This window comes from Leptonychotes weddellii, chromosome 4, assembly GCF_054177405.1.
Source record: "Leptonychotes weddellii isolate Sample4059 chromosome 4, ASM5417740v2, whole genome shotgun sequence".
NCBI classification, from domain to species: Eukaryota; Metazoa; Chordata; class Mammalia; order Carnivora; family Phocidae; genus Leptonychotes; species Leptonychotes weddellii.
Window position 1 is genome coordinate 86234772 of NC_138372.1, and position 20036 is coordinate 86254807.

A 20036-nucleotide genomic window follows, 5' to 3' on the forward strand; every position below is an offset into this window, starting at 1 on the left:
CCCCCCCCACTCCAGGCTGTGAATCATCCAGGCTACTGGACTAAAAATCAGTTTTCCTTCCAAGAGTGAGAAACTTACAGCTTGTGGAACTGTCTAAGAGGTGAAAACTCACTAAATTCAACCCCTCATCATTCAGAAGAGGATGCTGAGGACCAGAGAGAGAAAGCAGCTTGCCCAAGGTCTCAGAGCCTGCCAAAACCAGCCCCACAACCCATATCTCCTGGCTCCTAATCCGGTGGTCTTTCCATTGCCCTAGGGAGCCCCACCCCAGCCAAAGGATTCGGTCAACTCACGTGGGCCAGCACCTAACTCAGAGCATGAATGCAACAGCTTCTGCTCTTCAGATGAGAAGCTGACCTTACATGGAAATATTAAGAAAGTCAAACACGGTGTGTGGGGTGGGGGGTTGGCATAACGCTTCATCATCCCTAAGCCCTGCCCAAACTCTGAGCATGGCAATCGGACTGCAGGAAAATGTTTTATTAATCGACACAATGCCCTTTTGCTAGTCCAGAGAGAAGCTTCTGCTGGAGAGGGGAGGGAGGAGAGGGAGACGGGGAGGCTTTGGCTCCAAAGACACAAGCCCTCAAGATATGAAACTCTGGAGAGAACTTCTAGCAGCTTCTGGAGGCAGAAGAGAAACTGGCCAGGGAAGAGGGGTAAAAAGAAAAACTAATGTAGGGTCACATATGGCAAATCACAATTCATGAAGAAAGAGTCACACCTGGTACCGTGATTCCTCATGGAGGGTGGGTGCAAAGTAACACCCGTGACCCGTTGGGTGACACTCCCCAGGAGACTCCTCACCCTACCCCTGCCTGCCCCATCCCCGGGATCCACAGGCCGCCCAGCATTGTGCAGGGCCTAGAGCTGAGGGGCGTGGAGGACGAGCCAGCCTGCGTTCTGTTGCCGGGCTCTGACAGGCTCCCCAGCAGAGCTGCTCCCCGCTCCATTCCAAAACTCTGTGACCGGCCCCCAGCTCTCTGCTGCCTCACCTGCCATCTCTCCAGGGTGCTCGGAGGGGCCAGTGAAAGGCCATTGTGCCCAAAGGCCTGCAGAGGAGTGGGTGGGGATCCCCCCAACATCCAGACCACCCAGACCACCCAGACGGAGGATATGGCAACAAAGCCACCTGGGACCAGAATCTCTCCAGGGAGGAAGATGGCACGAGATTTTCCAAAGTTATTCTAAAAGAAATTTACATAGGATATTTACATAGTATGCATATTTACCACTTTCCCTCTTCCTTAATTTTTTTTTTTTTTTTTGCACAAATTCTACTACTACACTAAAATTTTCCATCTCCTTTTTTTCCATCCTCCCCCCTGTTCACCAGGATTCACTGGGCCTGTTGGCCACCTCGCCCCCTGCCTGTCACCTGCGGTCATGTCTCTGTGGGCCCAGAGGAGCTTGATCCTTGCTGGCCTTGGCCCCAGAGGCTCTGCTCTGTCCTCCATCGCCATCCTCTGTCCACTCCTTATGCTCATGACCTTTGCCAAGAGGCGCGAGAGTTGTTGGCCCAGGCACATTAGCGCACTGGGGATGCTGTGTCTGCCTCCCTCTGCCGGAGACAGAGGCTGTGGAAGGCGATTTCCCCCAAGGGCCTCCCCAGGGAAATCTGGGTCGTTAGGGAGAGCGTAAGAGAGCCTGCGGGTCAGACCAGTGCACATGTGAGTCCCAGCCTCTCTGGTTACCAGCGGTAGGCTCTGAGCAGCCTCCCATTTCCTCAGCTTTAAAACACAGACAACAGTAACCTCTCTCTCCTATGGTTAATGGGGGAGTTAAATGAGGAAATGCATATAAATAATTTATATCTAGCACAGGACCTGGGACACCATCAAAGCTCGATATTATCAGCTATTATTGTTGTTGTTGTTGTCGATGATGATGGTGAGGACCAGAAGTCCCTCACACGTCAGAATGAGCCTATCTCTCCTCACTCAGTCTCCAGCAAGCATGGCAAACAGCTGCTTCTCAGCCTTCTGGACAGCAACCCTAACGAGACTCAAACATAGCTATTAAATCATCATTTCTGTCCTGAGGCCAGCCTCCCTTGGACTCCTAACCAACTGCAGAGAGCACTTCCACTTGGGGAGAGGCTAGAGGAGCTGTCCCTCTGAATCCTCGTGTCCTGACTCCTCATCTCTCTCCAGTGGGGCCGATGCCCTCCCTGTCTCTCCCCTTACCACCTTTCTCTCTTTCTTCTTGGCTTTTACTTCAACCATCCCATTTTATACATTCATTTTATCGTCTGCAGCTCTGGCGGGAATGCCGACCCCAGACGACTTGTCTGTTCAGTTCATGAGTACCTCCTCAGGCCCCAGCACGTGGCCTGGCACATGCAGACCCACCGTATTTGTTGAATAAATGATCGAAGGAATGAACACATCTAACTTTTGCACTACAACCTTTCAAGGGTCAACTGGAATGCCACCTCCTCCGCGAAGCCGTCTCTGATTCCTGCCTCCTGCACCTTCCCCTCACACTTTGCTACCCTTTCCTCATACCTCTTACCTTGCGGAGCCCGGACACATAGCTCTGCACACACGGCATCTCTGTTCCTGGGCCGAAGCTCTTTGTGAAGACTCTAAAGGAGTCAGGAGACTTCAGTCCGAGCCCACTCATGCTACTACAGCGTACGAGCTGGGGCAAGTTCCCTACACTCTCCGCATCTCAGTCTTCTCAGATGTAGAATGAGAGCCTAACACCCACCCCACAGGATTTAGTCCTCGCCCCGTTTTTTTCTTTGTAGCCCCTTAGGTCAACCAGGACGCCGTCTTGCTCACAGGCACAGCTCAATGCATGCTTGCTGAATTACTGAGCCATCGCTGTTCCCGTTGCTTACCACAGGGCCCAAGACAGGTATGTCTGGGAGGGGACAGGCCAGAGGAGGTTCCCAGGGATGCCAGCAGGGCGTCCGGCATTTCTCCCTAAGGAGAAGAGGGCAATGAGGGGCACGGGCAGCATCTTGAATCCCCAAAGCCTCTGCTCAGGGGTCTGGCCCTGCAAGGACCAGGACACAGCCGCCCACGGAGGCTGGGCCACTCTGAGTTAGCATTGCCCCGGGCCAGGCACAGACGCTTTATTGGTCTGTGACCATTCAGACCCCGTCTATCCTCTCCACATGGCAATGTGAGGATCCTTTTAGTATTATTGTTTAGCAAAGCCCATAAACCAATTCTGCCTTCCTGGGTCAGAGCTGTTTATTTAATTAGCATTGTACGAGACTAAAAGAAAACCTTGTTTGACTCAGAAAACCAATATGACCTTTTGGCCCCAGCAGAGATGCAGCATGACAGGGAATGCCCACGGGCCAAGGAGAGAAGCTGAATGCAAGTGTCCGCAAAGCCATTCCATGGGTGGGAGCAGCGTTCCTTAAGGAGGCAAGGTGCCGAGAAGTGGGGCCTCTCCTCCACCCTCCCTTCGGTTTTCTTTGGTAATATCCATTCCCTGCTGCAGCCCATCCCCAAACTGCCTTGCTAGCCCCCTCCTCCGTGTTAAGCTCCAGACCCACTTTCCCACCTGCCTGCCGCCTCCCTCCAAGCCATCCAGGGTCAACTGCAAATACCCAAGCTCCAAAGTCAAGCTCACGGTCTCTACCTTTCCCTTGCCCTTCTGCCAAACTGCTCCTCCTCTGACGTTCGCCGTCTCCCCATCACCAATCACCCAGTCTTATAATCCCAGAGTTCACTTAGACTTCTCTTCTCCTGGATGCCTTTCCACTCTACCTCCTTCTGTCCCTTTCCACCGTGACCATCCCAATCAGGCCTCCCACACGCCCTTCCTGGATCAGTCTGCTGGCTGACCTCACAATGGGTCTAACATTCAACCAGAACACCGCTCCAAATAAATCTTTCTAATCACTGCAACACGGACCACCTTTAGTGGCTCCCTGACACCTACCAAATAAATGCCTTAGCCTAATAGTTTAAGACCTCTGTGTCTCTAGCAAGCCTTTTATTCCTGCCTACCTCCAGCCATTCCCCTCATATGCCCTAAACACCAGCAAAGCAGCATATTGGTTAAGCTCCCAAGCACCGTGCCCTTTTGCAATTTACTCGGATTTCCCATTTCCGCATCTCAAAATCCTACCCACTGTTGTTGGTCTAGCTGAAATGTCACCTTTCCCGTGAAGCCAATCACTCATTCAGCAGCAAATATTTATTAAGCATTTATTCCGTGCCAAACACTTCCTGATCACTTCGGAACATGCCCCATCCTCCCTCGTCTGCTCATGAACATACTCAAATCCCTGCTGTACTGTAAACTTCTTAGGGACAGGAGCGAGGGCTTATTTATTTCTATTTCCCCAACACTGACTAACAGCATGCATCACAAACACGGGGTATAATATTTGTTAAACTGCATCAAGATTTATGCTGTCTGTGGTTTTAATATCATTTAGTTTACAATTCCCCTACTTTTTTTTTTCTGCTTAAGTATGCACAACCAGGAAGAAGTAAAAATAAACTAATGATACTTCTCAGCAGCTCTAAGCCTGTAATTATGGTGAACTCTACGTTATCCTTGACACTGGAACCATCATGCTGGAGAGAATCTCCCACCAGAAGCATAAAAGCATCATCGCCATCAGTCTTTGACATATATTGTATGACTGTCGAGGAGCTGATACGCCTTTTTAACTTTGTGTGCCCAATCGGGGTGGTATCTGCCTCTACAGTCCTGAGAGCTGGCTGAGTAAGAGGGATGGAAAGAACGACGGAGGCCTAGCTGGTGGGGGGTCCAGTTTGGGACGGAACGTCTGCCCTGCGCAACCTCGAGGCAAGACTGGACAGTCACGGTGTCACGGGCACTCGGCACTGGCCGGTTTCTTTCAGACGACCGCAAGGGCAGAGACATCCCAGCCCCCTGGCAGCTCAGGGTCCAGAATCGATTTGTGTTTTAAGGACAAACGCCCAAGCGTCAGTGGGACCGAGTAAGGTTCTGGGATGGAAGAGGGCTGTGCTTCCAGCCTTGCGGGCGTCGGGATGGTGCCTCGCTGTGTCACTGGGAACCGCCACACGCAAACCACAGAAAATGAGATTTGCAATTCTGCACTGATAGCCAGATAATGTAGGGGGGCAAGCTCCCCTCTTCCACTTCTGAAGCAAACAAATATCACATGGGGTGATTCCGCAGCTGCATTAGTTGGGGAAAATTGATGCACATTTCATGTGTCAGGGAGCTGAATCCCAGAGAATGGAGCCAGCCTCCCAGAAAATGGTTTCTTTATATAGTTCCATCCATTTATTGTTTGATTGGACTTTCTGTATATTAAATTCAAGCTGTTCTGCCGCTCGTGGGCATTATGATGCGTTGGCTCCGTGGGAAATGAAGGTGATGGGATTTTACGGCATCACATTACAAAGGAGGCGTCCCCAGCCTCATCCATCTCTCCATCAATGAGCTTGTGTGTGAGGTGGCACTTATATTAAAACAATTTTTCTGATTCAGTTTAATGACGCTCATTCCAGTCCTGACACCCAGAATATGATTACACGAGCCAGATGCAATCTTCCTCCATCCAGTCATGGTCAGCCAAAGCTGAGTTATCCTCCCTCCTGGTGCCCCACCTTCCCATGCACCCGACATTTGCATGGCACTGGGCAGAGGGAGGTGGGGGCCGGGGAGGAGAGGCCTCGGTTCCGGCCTGGGAAACGCGGGCTGGACGGAGGCCCGAGCACGGGACTCAACTTGGAGGCCACGGTCTCTGAGCCCTCTGGCCCAGAACTTTGGGCGCTCCAAGGCACTGTGGTAACTCCTTCCCCCTTGTCACAAACAAGTCCCCATTGGAAGTTGGCCTGAGGTCACTATGGAACACTCTTTCCAAAAGAGATTGCTGCGGGACTGGTCCCTACTTCCAAAAAAGAAAAACTCCTTAGATATTACCAGAGGATGAGCACTTAGGATATGAGTATGGTGTCGGCTTCTTGGAAGGAGTTGGTTGTGTTCAAGGCCACCTGCCCGAGCACAGGGGCTGGGAGCCTCCCAACTAAGTCTCTGCTCCTCTCCCTGCCCGGGGAGGGGTTGGCGGGGGGCGGGGGGGGGGGAAGGGGAAGCTCCCAGCCATGACTGTATGTGAACCAGAGCCCTGCGTGGCCCAGAACAGGAGCTCCCTCCTGGATGAGAGAGGCAAAAACACTCTAGCAGTTACTGAGTGGTTCTGGCCCTCCCCTGAGGAGAGGGATGGCCAGGCTTCCTTTTATTTACACTATTTTCAGGCAGAATAATTGCTGCTCCTCAGGAAGAATCATGTTTATGTTTACGGGTGTGTTTGAAGAGGGAAACCCAAACAAAACCAAACAGAGAAAGGGAGAGAGAGAGAGATTGAGATTGATTTTGAGAGATTTAGGAGGAGAGCTGTGAAATGGGCATCAGCCTGAAAATCCCCTCCCCAAAATTGGAGCAATTTGAATTGCTGGCTTGGAAGAGCAATCTAAAGTAATGGTTCTAGTGTGAAGCACCTGAAAGTCTCCTATCCCGTCCATGTGAATCCATCCCTCCCCCACCTGCAGCACTGACACCCTGCCCACCCCTCCGTCTCAGCTGCTAACAGAGCCACTGACTTCCATTTCCCTTTCTGAACCAAGACTGTCCCCCCGCGTGGTAAGCACGGTGCCCAGCCCTTGGCAGATGCTTGGTATTCACTGCTGTGTTGAAAGGAAACCACAGGGGTGCCTGTGTGGCCCATTTGGTTAAGCTTCCGACTCTTGGTTTTGGCTCAGGTCATGATCTCAGGGTCGTGGGTTGAAGCCCCACGTAAGGCTCTGTGCTCAGGGCGGAGTCTGCTGGAGATTCTCTCTCTCTCCCTCTCCTTCTGCCTCTCCCCCCAATCATGTGCTCTAAATAAATAAATAAGTAAATAAATAAAACCTTTAAAGAAAAGAAAGGAAACCCCAAACCAGGTACAGACGTTCCTGCTTGCAGGCAGCCCCAGCCCGGATCTCAGACACCCATGCTCCAACTTGGGCTCTGGGGCTTGTTCACTCCATCCATGCTGGGGTCTCACTGTCCTGGGCACTGAAGCCACCCTCTTGCAAGAGGCCCCTTCTTGTGCAATGCTTCTTCCGGGGTGGACAAGGTCTTCAGGACCATGTCTTCCTGGGCCGGTCCTTGCTACGGGAGCTGAGAAAGTCTTGGGCGGCTGTCGTGGTAGAAGCAGGACCAGCATCGCTCCCTGTTGCCCCTGCCTTCAAATACACGCAAAATCTCTCAGTTCCCCCCTCCCCGCTGCCAACGCCCTTGGCCCAGCCACCATCATCATCCGCTGCATAGACTATGATGGTGGCTTCTCCCGACAAAGTATTCACCACCCAGTAGCCAGAGTGATCCTTTGCAAACCTAAGTGAGGCCTACTTAAAACCCTCTAATGGCTTCCCATTCCAGGCAGAGAAAAAGACAAAGGGCCAAGCCTTTGATCCCGAGGGCCCTGCATGAGCTGCTTCCCCCATTACCTCCTGTACCTGGTCCCTGCTCCTGCCACTTGACCATTAGGACCTTGTAGCTATTCCAAGAACAGCACGCCAAGGCCTCTCCTGCCTGATGGCCTTTGCATTTGCTGTTCTCTTGGCCTGGAATGCTTTTCCCTAAGCTACCCACATTCTTTCAGGTCTCTGCTCAAATATCACCTGAGCTCCTGACATAAAATAGCAACTCTCCCTCGCTCCACCACCTTCCCGCACTCAGGGCTCCCTGTTTATGCCACCAGGCTTTATTTTTCTCTGGAGCATGAATTGCTGCCTCACGGAATGTATTTATCTGCTGATCTATATACTATCTGGGCTCCTCCACTAGAATGTAAGCTCCACAAGATCAGAGACTACTTTCTTTGCTGCCGTATTCTTAGGGCCTAGTGGCTACTCAGCAAATATTGGTTGCATAAAGAATCGAATGGAGGAAAATTTCATGGACGGGGGCGCTTATCTCTGGCTCCCTTTCTGCTCTTCCCTGGCCCCAGAGTCTACAGTGGGAAGCATGGCCAAGTGGCCAAAAATACTGAAGGACGAGGGTTGAAACTTCCTGTGCAAGAAAGGCCCCACCACGCTAAGGCTGACGTCAGAACTAGAGAACGCCCCGCTTGGCCTCCCCATCTCCACCCTGCCCACAAATGGATATTTGTCTGATCTGACCAAATAGCCCACATTTGGATAGCACTTCCACTGGTTCTTAAAATGGCCAGGAGATGGTTAGCAAGTGAGGAAACTGAAGACAGGTAAACTGGGGTACAAACCTGTTTAGTTGAACAGCTATCTAGTGAGACCCTGACTTAGGCACAGATCACACAATGATCTCTGGAATAGAGATCTGCCCTTGAAGAGCTCACATCCTGGGAGAAAGACACATAAGCGGATCAAGTTAATAAAATATGGCAACTGACAAGACAGAGGTACGTCAGGGCTGCAGTGGGAAGCAAGAAGAAGGGTGCCTAGTACACCCTGGTACAGGGGTGGCAGGAAGAACTCTGGAGGAGATGATGTGGGGCTGAGCTGTGACAGATGATGGGAGCTAGCCAGACACAGAGCAAAGTGAGGGGTTTTCTCTGGAGTGGCAGGAAGAATATGAGTAAAGGCCTCTTTTTCTGACCCTTGGTCTACTGCTCTTGCCACTCTTGCTTTGTTTCAAAGGGAAGAGAAGTGAGTCTCATCAATTCTTGCTGTCTGGACCTTACACTGGGCTGATGTGCAATCATGCGCTTTGTATTTGCAGGGCCTGGCGCACAGTAAGCACTCAATAAATGTTGAATGAATGCAAGATTCCTTGTCGGGATGTGGATCTGTATCTTCTCTTAGGAATTGCAGCATCCGAGAACTTTGGTTAAGAAGTGTCAAACCAAGAAAAGACCTTGGGGTCATTCATTTCCAATAAGTGTGGCTATGACCAGATCTCCCTGGGCGGGGACAGACCACCATCCATGTAGGCACAGCTGACCACTGTCCTAGGCCAAGGCACTTGGGAGTTGGGAGGAGGGCTGGTGGGCCCCGGAGGCAGTGGATGAAGGTGCAGCCAGAATTTGGGGGATTGAAGGGTTAACCAGATCCCAGATTGGCTCCACTTCTGGCGCTGGGGGGTAGCCTGGTCAAGCACCCCATTCCGTGATGTGCCTGTATTGATTGTCCAGGCCGGACTCCCAGTCTTGCAAAACCTCAGGCAGGCCCCTTCCAGGATTATGTTTTAAAGGGAAATGCAAATCACCTGGAGGCTGCTTCATGCTTGGAAGAAGTAAAAATCGATTCTGTTTTAGTTAAAGTGATTTTTGGACACTGTCAAAAGCTCTCTCATCTCAGGGCATGGGGTGACAGATAGGCTGCCTGTCTCAATTACATAAGCAAGCCAACCAGGCAGCAGCAGGCCATCTTACCAGGAGCAAGTCTTTTCTGGGCCCTTCCCAAGCCCCCACCCCCCCCAACCCCCGCCCTGAAGATAGCCAAGACGGCCCCATCCCCTCCAGTCTCGGAGCTGGCCTTCGATAGCCCTGGTGGGTGCTCACTCGCGAGGCTTTCCTTCCGCACGCTCTCCTCTTCCCCACTCTGAACTGGAGCCTCACCCACAGACTGACTCAGAAAGTCTAGGCCAATCGTGATGCCAAGCCAAGTCAAACAAAATTCAGAAGGAAAATCTGCTTTAAAAAGTCTACAACATAGACGACCTTCATAAACTAGACATGTTGGTCTTATTTAATATTGGGAGTTCTGTCTTATCCCTTTCCTCTGTTAGCTGAGATAATTGAGGATTTTATTTATAGCAGCAATTATGAGCACCGAAATTAATCCTTTCGTGGCGCATGTGGGAGCTCTACGGTCAAGGGGGCATAAGGGAAACATGGCTGGCCATGCAGGTCTTCCCTACCAGCACAAGAAGCTGCAAAGGTCAGCCATCCTCGAGCCTCGGCAGCAGTTGGGCCGTTGTTGTTCTGTGTGCTTAAGGTATTTTGAGATATTAAATAAACAGAAATGATTGGTTCCAGGAGATCCCTCCCTGGAGGACACCTGAGTAACTCATCAGTGAGTCCTGGGAAGGCGGGCAGAGATGGGAACTGGAGCGAGGGAGCATGAACTCTGCTCGGCACTTCGGTCCTCAGCCCAGCCCCGTGGCCTGTCAGTCCGCCCTCCTCTGCAAAGGAGCCGAAGACAGTTTCTCCCAGACTGAAACGGGAACTTGGGGCAGGATTAGGGCAGGGAGGGTCTGCAGACGGGAAGAACGAAGTGTCTGCTGGGAGCTGTTAGAAGTAGCTGGACAGACCGTGGAATGTAGCAGAATATTGGCCCTTGGTATCCCACAGCCACTTGGGGGCTCAAATGCCAGCAAGGAATAAGAAAAAGAAGGGCTCTCTGGAATCGCTTAGGCCTACAGCTAGCCAGTGAATAAGTTCAGGACAGGAACCAGCCAGGGGAGAGGGAAAAGTTTCCAGGGTCGAGTTGGGAAGACCTCTGAGCAGAGCAAGAAGACCCCCGCCCCTGATGTTGCAGAGTGTCCCAGGGGATGGGCCAGAGGCCAGGTGAAGGCTGCCCTCCTCTGCCCCCAGGGGCCAGGGCTGGGGCAGAGCACGCATCTTAGGTCCACCCTAGAAAGGGTGGACGGGCAGGCCTGGAAAGGACTGAGAACAGTATCAGGCCAGGCAAACGGAAAAGGCGCCCCATTCACAATGACCAAGCCATTAAAAAACGTTTTGCCAAGTACCTGCTATGTATAGCCAAGCAGTGAGCCTGGCAATGGTTCCACCTGCCAACTCAGGTCAAAGTCAAAGTTGCTCAATCCAGCATTCAACCACACCAGCCAGGGCGGAGGAAGAAAACCCTGCTGTCCCATTACTTATCCGAGGTTAAGGAAGACACGACTGAAGGAAGGCTTCTTGTCCTGCTCATTCGCTTCCCCTCCCAGAGGCCAGACGTTCTGATGCACACGGAAGAGCACGGCGAGGAGCCCACCGGGCCACAGTCAGGGGAAGCATGCTACTCCCCTTTCCTTCCTCTTCACCTTCACTCTCTGGCAGAGGCCCCCTGCTCCCTGCCATCCCCTCCCCCCACTCAGAAAATACATACAAGGCCAAGACTGTCCGTCCCCTGACACTGGCCTCGCCCTTGACCTAGAGGGTGGATGCTAAAGGACATCAGTGGTCTCCCCAGCGACAGTAAAACAGCGGATTCTGCCAGGAATGCAGCCATCTGATTCCCAAGGCAGCATTTAAACGGGCCAGATGGAAATGTTTGGTTTATAAATTCCCTGTGTGCCTAGGACAGTGGCTGCAGTACTCACTGTGTCCGTGTTCAAGAGCGACGTGACTAGAATAAACTGACCCCCCGAGGCCATAATATAAAAGATGGAACCCTGGAGGTCTACTGTCCCCCCACGGCCCCGAATGGTATGGGGACACGCGGAGTGGCGAGTGAACAGAGAACGGGCACTGGAGACAGCCAGACTGGCATTGGGAAATCAGGGCTGCCCCGATCAGCTGTACGGTACTTGATCTCTCTGGGCCTCACCTGCTGCATCTGCAAAGTGGGATGGCATTTTTCCCACCTAGCAGGGCTGTTGTGAAGACTCAAAGGGGTAATATGTGCAAAGTGCTTAGTGCACCGCTGACACACGGTAGAAGCACATATGCTGTTACCCTAATAATAAAAAGTAATAGGCAGGTGGCCCCTGAAGTTTCCATCGATCTCCTCTGAAGCGATCCCACTTTAACTCTGACATCCACCCATCTGCCCTGTTTTCTCCCCACGGCAGTCCTGAGGCATCACTCTGGTGTCATGAGTCCCATCAAAGGGCACGTAAGGGCACGCGGGATGGTCACAGCCACGTCAGGCGCAGGGCCAGGGAGGTCCTGGCCTGGGGGGGGGGTTCCCCTTCAGGAAAGTGAAGGGATGGTCAGGGTCGGCCTCGAAGGGGCAAAGATGCCTCCTTCTCCTGACACGGTGACTAGTTCCCAGGCCACTTTATCCCTAAATATCCCACTGCGCCAAGAGACAAGGTCAAACGACCAGATGCTCCTACCCACTCTGGGTGTGAGTGGCTGTTCAAAGAACTATGTGTGTGTTGGAGAGAGAGGAAGGGGCAGGATGGCCTGTGTCCGACGGATAAGAGGGAAAGGAAATGCCCCCATCAAATGTGTCCTCCACAAATGGACAATGACACTCCTTGCCCGCCCCACCCCCCTGTGTGGCCCAATGACAAATGTAATCATTTTAAAAGGTCCTGTCACCTGCTCAGTCATTCCCAATAAGCATACACAGCACTATGGAAAAACCGACACCAGCGCCACGGGGTGTCAGCCAGGAAAAAAAAAAAAATCAAATCACCAGGACGCCACCAACCAAATTGTCAAAGACCAAATAAAAAGCTTCATGAATTCTCCATCAGCAATATAACGCTTCCTGGCCTAAGCAAATACAGACCCAGCATACGAATTGTAAAGGGATTTTGCATTAGCCTCAATGACTTCCAACGGCCGAAGCAGAAACCCCTAAGAAATTCATGTCTCCTCCATAAAGCGGCCGCTGTTGGCTCTAATCCTGTTAGGGGGAAGATTGCAATCTCCTTCCCGAACCCCTTCCTCGGATGGAAAGCTTCGCATGCCAGCACCATAAACACGTTTCTGCGACCTCAGCTAGAGAAGGGACCTCGGGGAGATGGAAGAGACGGCGTCACCCGTGGCCCTTGCTGAGTGCCTCTCCCTCCCCGGGATGATCCTGCTACTTCTGTGTCTGACCATGTGATCTCTTCAGACCATCTCACCATGGCCCAGGTAGGCCGGGTCATTCAATCACAGAGAACTCCTCCTTCAGTGAGAAAAAACAAGTCGGGCGCTCGGCTTTGCAGGAAACCCAAGTTGAGAGTCACTTAGAGAAAGTCTGCTCAGAGCTACCAAACCCTGGAGCGTCTGTGGCAGCAGAGAAGAGAAGGAAAGCAAAAGAGAAATAGCCTGCAGATACACTACAGAGAAGAAATGCAGGAAGGATCCAAAGAGAGTGCTCTCGGCGTCTTCTGGTTAATGGAACTGTGTGCCCTCCTTACCACATTCACCGAACTCCTCAGGCCCTTCTTCCTTCCCACCTGCTACCCCGTTTCCCTCCCGCCGCGGCAGCCCTTGCAAGCGAAGGGGCATATAAGAACCCAGCAATCACCACTCACTCCACCCCACACACATACACAGAATGCAGGGCTGAAAAGAGAAATGGTGGCTTAATTTTCCATGTTTTATAAAATGCATGCCCCCCCAAAAGAAAACTCAATTCAGAGCAAGCTCTCACCCCCCAAATGAATCACACGTGTGCCTTCCTCTTTCTGATGAGGCAACTCCCCTTGCTCCTACGACTTGGACAAGTGACTCCATTCTTGTCTGCCGGATCCAGCTACCATCCAAATGTAACCTCCCTCCCATGTAACCTCCGCCCTACTGGCCACCGGCACAGACTTACCCTAGGGTGGTCATGGTGACAATGGTGTACCAAAAAGAGGCAGGGATGCTCGTGAACTTGCTGGCAGAGGAGCCCTTCTCGGCGTAAAACATCACAGTGGCAAAGATGATGATGGCCATGGTGAGGGAGAAGAGGAGAAAGCCGAGTTCAGAGGCACAGCTCTTGAGTGTGTAGCCCAGGATCCGCAAGCCCTGGGAGTGGCGTGAGAACTTGAAGATCCGGAAGACGCGGAAGACCCGGAGCGTGACGAAGGCGCCGGACACGTCCTCGTTGTTGGTCATGACCAGGCCGATGTAGTAGGGCATGATGGCCACCACGTCGATGATGCTCATCACACTGCGGATGAAGCGGTAGCGGCTGGGCGCCGCGAAGAGCCGGAGGAGGTACTCCACGGTGAAGATCATGACGCAGGCCGTGTCCAGGCAGAAGAAGGCCACCGAGTAGCGCTCCCCGCACGGCAGCTCCTTGCTCCCAGGCACCGTGCCGCACGGCACCGTCTCCACCACGTTGGTGATGACCGACACGGCGATGAAGAAGCCAGTCACGTAGTAGAAGACCAAGGCCAGCGTGCTGGTGTGCGGGTTCTCGAAGGCCCGCCACATGGTCTGGCGGAAGCTGAGCGAGGGCATGGACTCCTGGTTGTTCTCCGAGTCGTTGTCGTCCATGAGCCGCTCGGCATTCTCCCGCTTGCGGTCCTTGTACTCCTCGTAGCAGCAGTCGCCGATGATCTCCGGCAGGATGCCGTAGAAGGCCAGCTCGTCGTCGTAGGCCGAGATGCACTCGTAGCGCGGGTAGTGCAGCTTGCCCGTGCGGTAGAAGTTGAGGACACACCGGAACACTTCGGGGTCCCGGTCGAAGAAGTACTCCTTGGTGTCCTCGTTGAAGAAGAACTCCTTCTCTGTGCTGCCCAGCAGCGTGTCCGGGTAGCGCTCCAGCGTGGTCCGCCAGGTCTGGAACCTCCGGCCGCTCACGTTGAGGACGATCAGTTCATCCTGCCGCTTGTTCTTGTCGGCAGGGGCGAGGGGCATGGGGCAGTTGGCCACCGGCATCCACCCGATGGCCGCCGCCCGCGCAAAAGGCAGCCAGGCTGCCACGCCGGCCGCCATGCTGACTCCAGCTCTTGGGCCGGCCGCTGCTCGGAGGCGGAGGCTTCGCACACCAGCTTGGAGTTCGTTCCGCGACCCCTGGGAGACAGGAGGAGAGAGCAGAGAACTGGGTGAGTCTGCGATTGCCTCCCCGCTAGGAAGCGGGACACGGGGAAGGATCAGTGCCAAGTGAGACGGCGAGAGTCTGGAAGGCAAATCAATGAAGCCAAAGTCACTACCCAAGGGCGGCGACTTGATTCTTTTTCCTCCCTTCCTAGGGAGAGCACCTCACACGGCACGGGGCAGCCCGTGTTGGGCTCACCAGATGTTGTTGACTGCCCGACAAATTGTCAAGTTCCAGGAAGGCTCAGCAGCATTTGGAGGGAAAGGCTCTTTAGGAGGAAGATCTGGGAAGACGTGGGTAATAATCAGCTCTGAAAGGTTATGGCATTACTACGAATTTAAATTGGGAGAGGGTAAATGAGTTCTCATTAAACGAATTTAAAAGTGGGATAAACATGCTAATTTTTATTTCACTCTTCACCCACCAGGGTAATCAGGAATGGGGGGTGGGTAAGGGAGATCAGGTAAACACATTCTTTCTACTCCTCATTGCTGAGGTGGAGGCTGGGCCTGCCCGTGTCTGGAAAGTTCTCCGAGATGGCAGGTAAAGACGGTAGGCCCAGAGCTCGGTACAGTTCTGTTCCCCAAGTTCCATGGAGAAGGCAGTTGCTGGTGGAGTGCTACTCTCCGGGACACCTGGCAACCTAGCATCCAATTGTGCCCCTCAGAGCCAGGACAGAAAGATGTGGGAGAGGCTGTGAGGCCGGGCAGGACTCCTTCCCCCCTCTGTAAAGAGGGTCTCGGGCTCTTGGTTCACCTGCCTTCCATGCATTGTCCCTCTCCCTCCCAGAGGAAGCTGATCCACACTCTGCCATCTCCAGATTCCTCGCCTCCCATCTCCATCTGCCCACCATCCATAGCTCCCTCGGGTTATGTAACAATACTCTTTCCCATGCCAGCCCCTTTCACCTGGCCCCACTCCAGCCCTGGAGGTTCCTCCAGCCCTGGGCCACCTTGTCCCTTCCCCCACCAGTCTCTGAACCACACCGTGGACACACCTCCCCATCACCTGCATGGATGGGAGTGGGGGGACAATGGCTCGGAGAATTATTTTTGGCTTTGAGAAACAGATTTACCTTCCCAAATCTGGCTTTTTAAGGATGATACTGAAATGACTCTGAATCCCCAAATGTGTTACCATCTGTGGGAAGACATGTGGTGACACAGAAACACACGTAACAGCACCAGGAAATTGTTTGGGGTTGACACACTCATTTTCACTAATCCTAAACTGGCACACGGAACCAATCCTCACTCAGAATTATTTGGACCCTCTGGAGTTCAGTTGGCTTGACTCTGTGTTGAAATGAATGAGGCAGAGGTTTGTCTTGTAAATGAGATTTGATCTTCATCTTTCCCTATAAACCTGCTTCCTTCTCCTGACTACCAACTCCTCTAGGCCCTCAAATCTCCACCTCTTCTCACTCCTGAGCTACCGCTAGACTGTCCCCATCTGGATGCCTCTGATGCTGGACAAGGTCACACCGAACCTACCTCCTCGCCCAAAGCTGCTCCTTAGTCAACCTTTTGTTCACGGCTGCCCTAACCCCAGGCCTGTCCCTTTGGCCATCTTTCTCCTTACTTCACCCAAAGAGTTGCCAAATAATGAGATGACAGCCCTTACTGCCCTCATGAAGGCCCTCATTCCCTCAGGCCTCCTTCCCTTTCCACTGGCCTGCTCGTCTCTCTTGCCCCACCCCCCACCCCCACCCCTGTTTCTCCTGGTCCCCAGAAATCCATTCTGCTCAGGGTAATCTCCCTAAAGCCAGGTTCTGATGGTGCTGAACCCCACAACCTACAAAATCAGGTCCACACTCTCTGGCCTGGCATTCCAGCCTTGCCACAAACGGATCCTGGCTGACCATTCCGGCCCATGCTCCGTGCACCTGTCCTAGCCTCCAGCAATAAGAGCAGAGCGGCTCTGCTTCTGGACACTCCTCCTTCTATGGGGAATATCCTTCCCCTTCAGCCTTCCTATTTGCCTCCCGGTTCCTCATCCTCTCTGCGATGCCCCCTTCTCTCACCACCTTGAAATTCTCTCCTTCTTTGGGCTCACAGCGCTTTGTTTGCCCCTCTTCTCTAGCACCTCTCACCCTCTGGGCTGGATTACAAGACACTTTCTACGCGTCTAATTAATACTCATCACTAACAATCATCTTGCACGTACTCTACGCACCGTCTCCCCCGGATCATCTCCTATTACCCTCACAGCAACCTAGGAAGAAGTCTGAGGGTTGGCAGTCTGCCAGCCGGAAAGGGATGAAACAGGGATCCCACCTCAGGCAGCCTGATGCCCCCCACCACATGCCCTGAAGCCTATGCTACCTGACTTCTCTAGGTCTCCCTGTCCAGAGAGGAACAGCAGCTGATGTTTACAGAGGGCGGGCTGGGTGCCAGGCACCGTACCGCATGCTTCTGTGGACCATCTCAACCCACCCCACTGACAACCCTAGAGGGGAGGAGACACGACTGTCGTCCCCATGTCGCAGATGAAGAAGAGAAATCACGAGGAGTTTGAGTAACTGGTCAAAGGATGTGATAAGAAGGCAGAGAGATTTAAACCCAGGCGGTCTCGATGTGGAGTTCAAGGGGACAGCCCTGTTTTCCCCCTCCCATCGTAAGCTCCTTGAGGGTAAAGGCCATGACGCCTCCGTTTTGACCCAACAGCCCAGGAAGCAGCTCAGAGTGCTGCATCAGGAGGTTCTCAAACTGGGAGCCCGGATTTTATAGATCATTTGCATTCCCTCGATCTTACTCCATGCCTTGCTAAGGGAGGTTTCAAGGGTAGACGTTCTCTCTCCTGACAGACAGCGGAACTCTGCCGACAGATCAGAATCAAAAGAATCCAATTGAAGTGCCTCTGACTCACTGTGCTCTCAGTCGGGTTTTCTCAAGGAGCCAATCTCTGCCTCAGTTTCCTCATCTGCATGCTAAGGAGAATATTCACAGGTGCCTCTGCTCCCTCACAAAGGGAGGTTGATTCAGATGTCCCAGAAGACAACAGGAATGACAATGACATTCCCTATAAATGTCATCACTCAGAGAACAGAAAAACAGCACAAGCCTGATGAGCTCTTGATTATGGCAAAAGAACAGGGGGATTGTTCATCCATGGCAGTGGGTGATACGCATGCCACTGATGGATTTGGGAACACATCCTGTGCATTTTATATCTTTTTCAAGAAATTTACCCTGATAACTCCCCGTACTTTCTTTGGGCTATCAGGAGGATCTGCAGTCCCTTCACACACTCTTCACTGGGTTTTCTAAGGAGTAAGGGCAGTTGGGCGGGCAAGCCCACAATGTAAGCCTCGGTCACAGATAATTCCAATTCACGTTCAGTGAACATTTATTGCATGCTGACAATGCTCTGGGCACTGTTTTAGGCACTTTTACAGCAACAATTCAAATTTATCCCCAGAGAAAATCCTATGACTTGGACATTTCTCCCCATAAGTTTCAGCAAGGGAGCTGAGACTCAGAAAGATCCCTTCAGAGTGGCTGAATTCCATGTGTGTAGAAGCTGACGATTTTCAAGCAGACCATTGACCGAGTCACTGCTAAATAGCTCTCCTGACCTAAGTGTAGGCAGATACTGATGCTCCTCACGGAAGAGAGCAGGATGCAGAGACGCCCCTCAGCCCGGCCCAAGCAGCGAAGAGCAGGAGGTCAGGAAGCCCTGCATTCCAGTTTCACTTCTCTCCTGCACTTGTGAAAGCAAGCCCACCATCGCACTCTGGGCCTCGGAATCCTCCTCTGTCAAATGGGAGAACTGGACAAGAAACTGACAAGGAGCCCTTCGGCTCAAGGCATCCTTGATCCTACTAGGACCCGGGACATCGAGGCAGTAGCCCCTCGGGTCTCACTGAGACCTCTTCGTAACGGCTGCCCATGCAAAACAGGAAGTAGAGCATCTGGGTTTGTTGCTGTGGGGACAGACTTTGCCTGAGCCTCATCTCGACAAGAGGCAGTTCTGGGAATTCCTGATGAGGCTGGTGCCCAGAACAGGGGGCACAACCCGCATCACTCAGAACACAAGGTTATCCGAGGCTGGGGTCCTCCCACAGGACCCTCCTGGCCTCCTCCCAGACGCTGCGCCCTGGACCTCTGACCCTTAACATCTTTGTTTTATCCCATAATGGAGCTCAGAGAGGCAGGACCTTGAGGGGGTTCCGGTGGCAAAGAGTAAGATAAGAGACTGCTGAGCCAGGAGGTACCCCGTTAGCACCCTGCTTGGGCCAGATACGCAGCTCTGCACCCTGCGAGGCCAGTGTCCTTCCCCTTCCATTCTCCCAGGGCTGCTCCACCTTTACTCCCCAGCCTCAGTGGCTGGCACCTTCCCCTGCCAAGCTGCGTCCCACCCCTGACCCTTTCCACCTTAGGCCAATCTCCTCTTCTTAAGGGTAATGAGTACTTCATATACTGCTTTCAGATGAATAATTGAGAATTAGGGAAGGAAAAACAACCCCTCTCTAGCTATCATAAAAGCCTCTAGTCCCAAGGCCCAACCAATCCAGGACAATCTTCCCAAAGAAGGCCAAGCAAAAGCCAGGCTGTCTCCAGAGGCTCAAGCCCTGTTCCCCTGGTAAAAGGTACCCCCAAAGGAGCAATTACTCCACTGCTTTCTCTCTTTCTCTCTCTCTCTCTCTGTGTAAGGGGGGTGATGGGGTTTAGAAGGGGAGGAAAATTTCCCACCTGATACCAGGCCCAAGGCCATATAGCCTCCACACAAGCCTGCAGACGTGACCTGGCTTAAGCAGGGCTTCTCCACAGCGCTTCCTGCAGCACTCACCCCCCGACAGGGGCCAACACCTCATGGAGCAGACCTGGCTAAGAATTCCTGCAACAGGCACAAGAGTGCGGCCCCATTTCCAGCCAATGGCACTGCACACGCCTCAAATGCCAAGGCTTTACTAGGACGTGGACGCCTTACAAATGAAAAATCTGAAGCTATTTTTGCTTTTGGCAGAAGAGTTTGACAGTGGGAAAGATGGGGGTGGGGGGGAGCCTGGGGAAGAGCCATTTAAAACAGGTGAGGGCTAAAATGACAAAGACAAAAAATCCTAGAAGAGGGGAATACATGTTCTCTTGCTGTAAAAAAGTCAGCCCTATTAAACAGCTTCTGTTTTGGAGGTAGAGGGCCCAAAGTGGGCAAAGTGACCAGACAGCCTGTCCTGGGAACTGACACCTAACCTGAGCCCAGGCACAGGGCAGCAAAAGCATCACGTCACCAAGGTCTGCCCTTCAGTGACCTCGGCAGAGTGCTGGGAGTGGAGAGTCTTTGGAAACTTTTACCTTCCACAATTTTACAACATGTCGATTAGCCCAGAATGGGACCAGTCTCGGGGCGGGGAGGGTCCTGATGATCCAGGGGGCCGTCTCCTCTGCCCACAGGGTTTGGGTGGAGGGGCAT

At 52.7% G+C, this 20036-nt stretch overlaps 1 protein-coding gene across 2 annotated transcripts in view; it reads right to left on the bottom strand.

The window, feature by feature from the left end:
• The window catches only part of KCND3 (potassium voltage-gated channel subfamily D member 3), a 198676-nt gene extending 184084 nt beyond the window's left edge, over positions 1 to 14592 (bottom strand). For both annotated transcript variants that reach the window (XM_081815655.1, XM_081815654.1), the window contains exon 1: positions 13416 to 14592. In XM_081815655.1, the coding sequence (XP_081671781.1) occupies positions 13416 to 14521 (1106 nt within the window). In that variant the 5' untranslated portion in view covers positions 14522 to 14592. The remainder of the gene's footprint in view (positions 1 to 13415) is intronic.
• Between the last annotated feature and the right edge of the window lie 5444 nt (positions 14593 to 20036).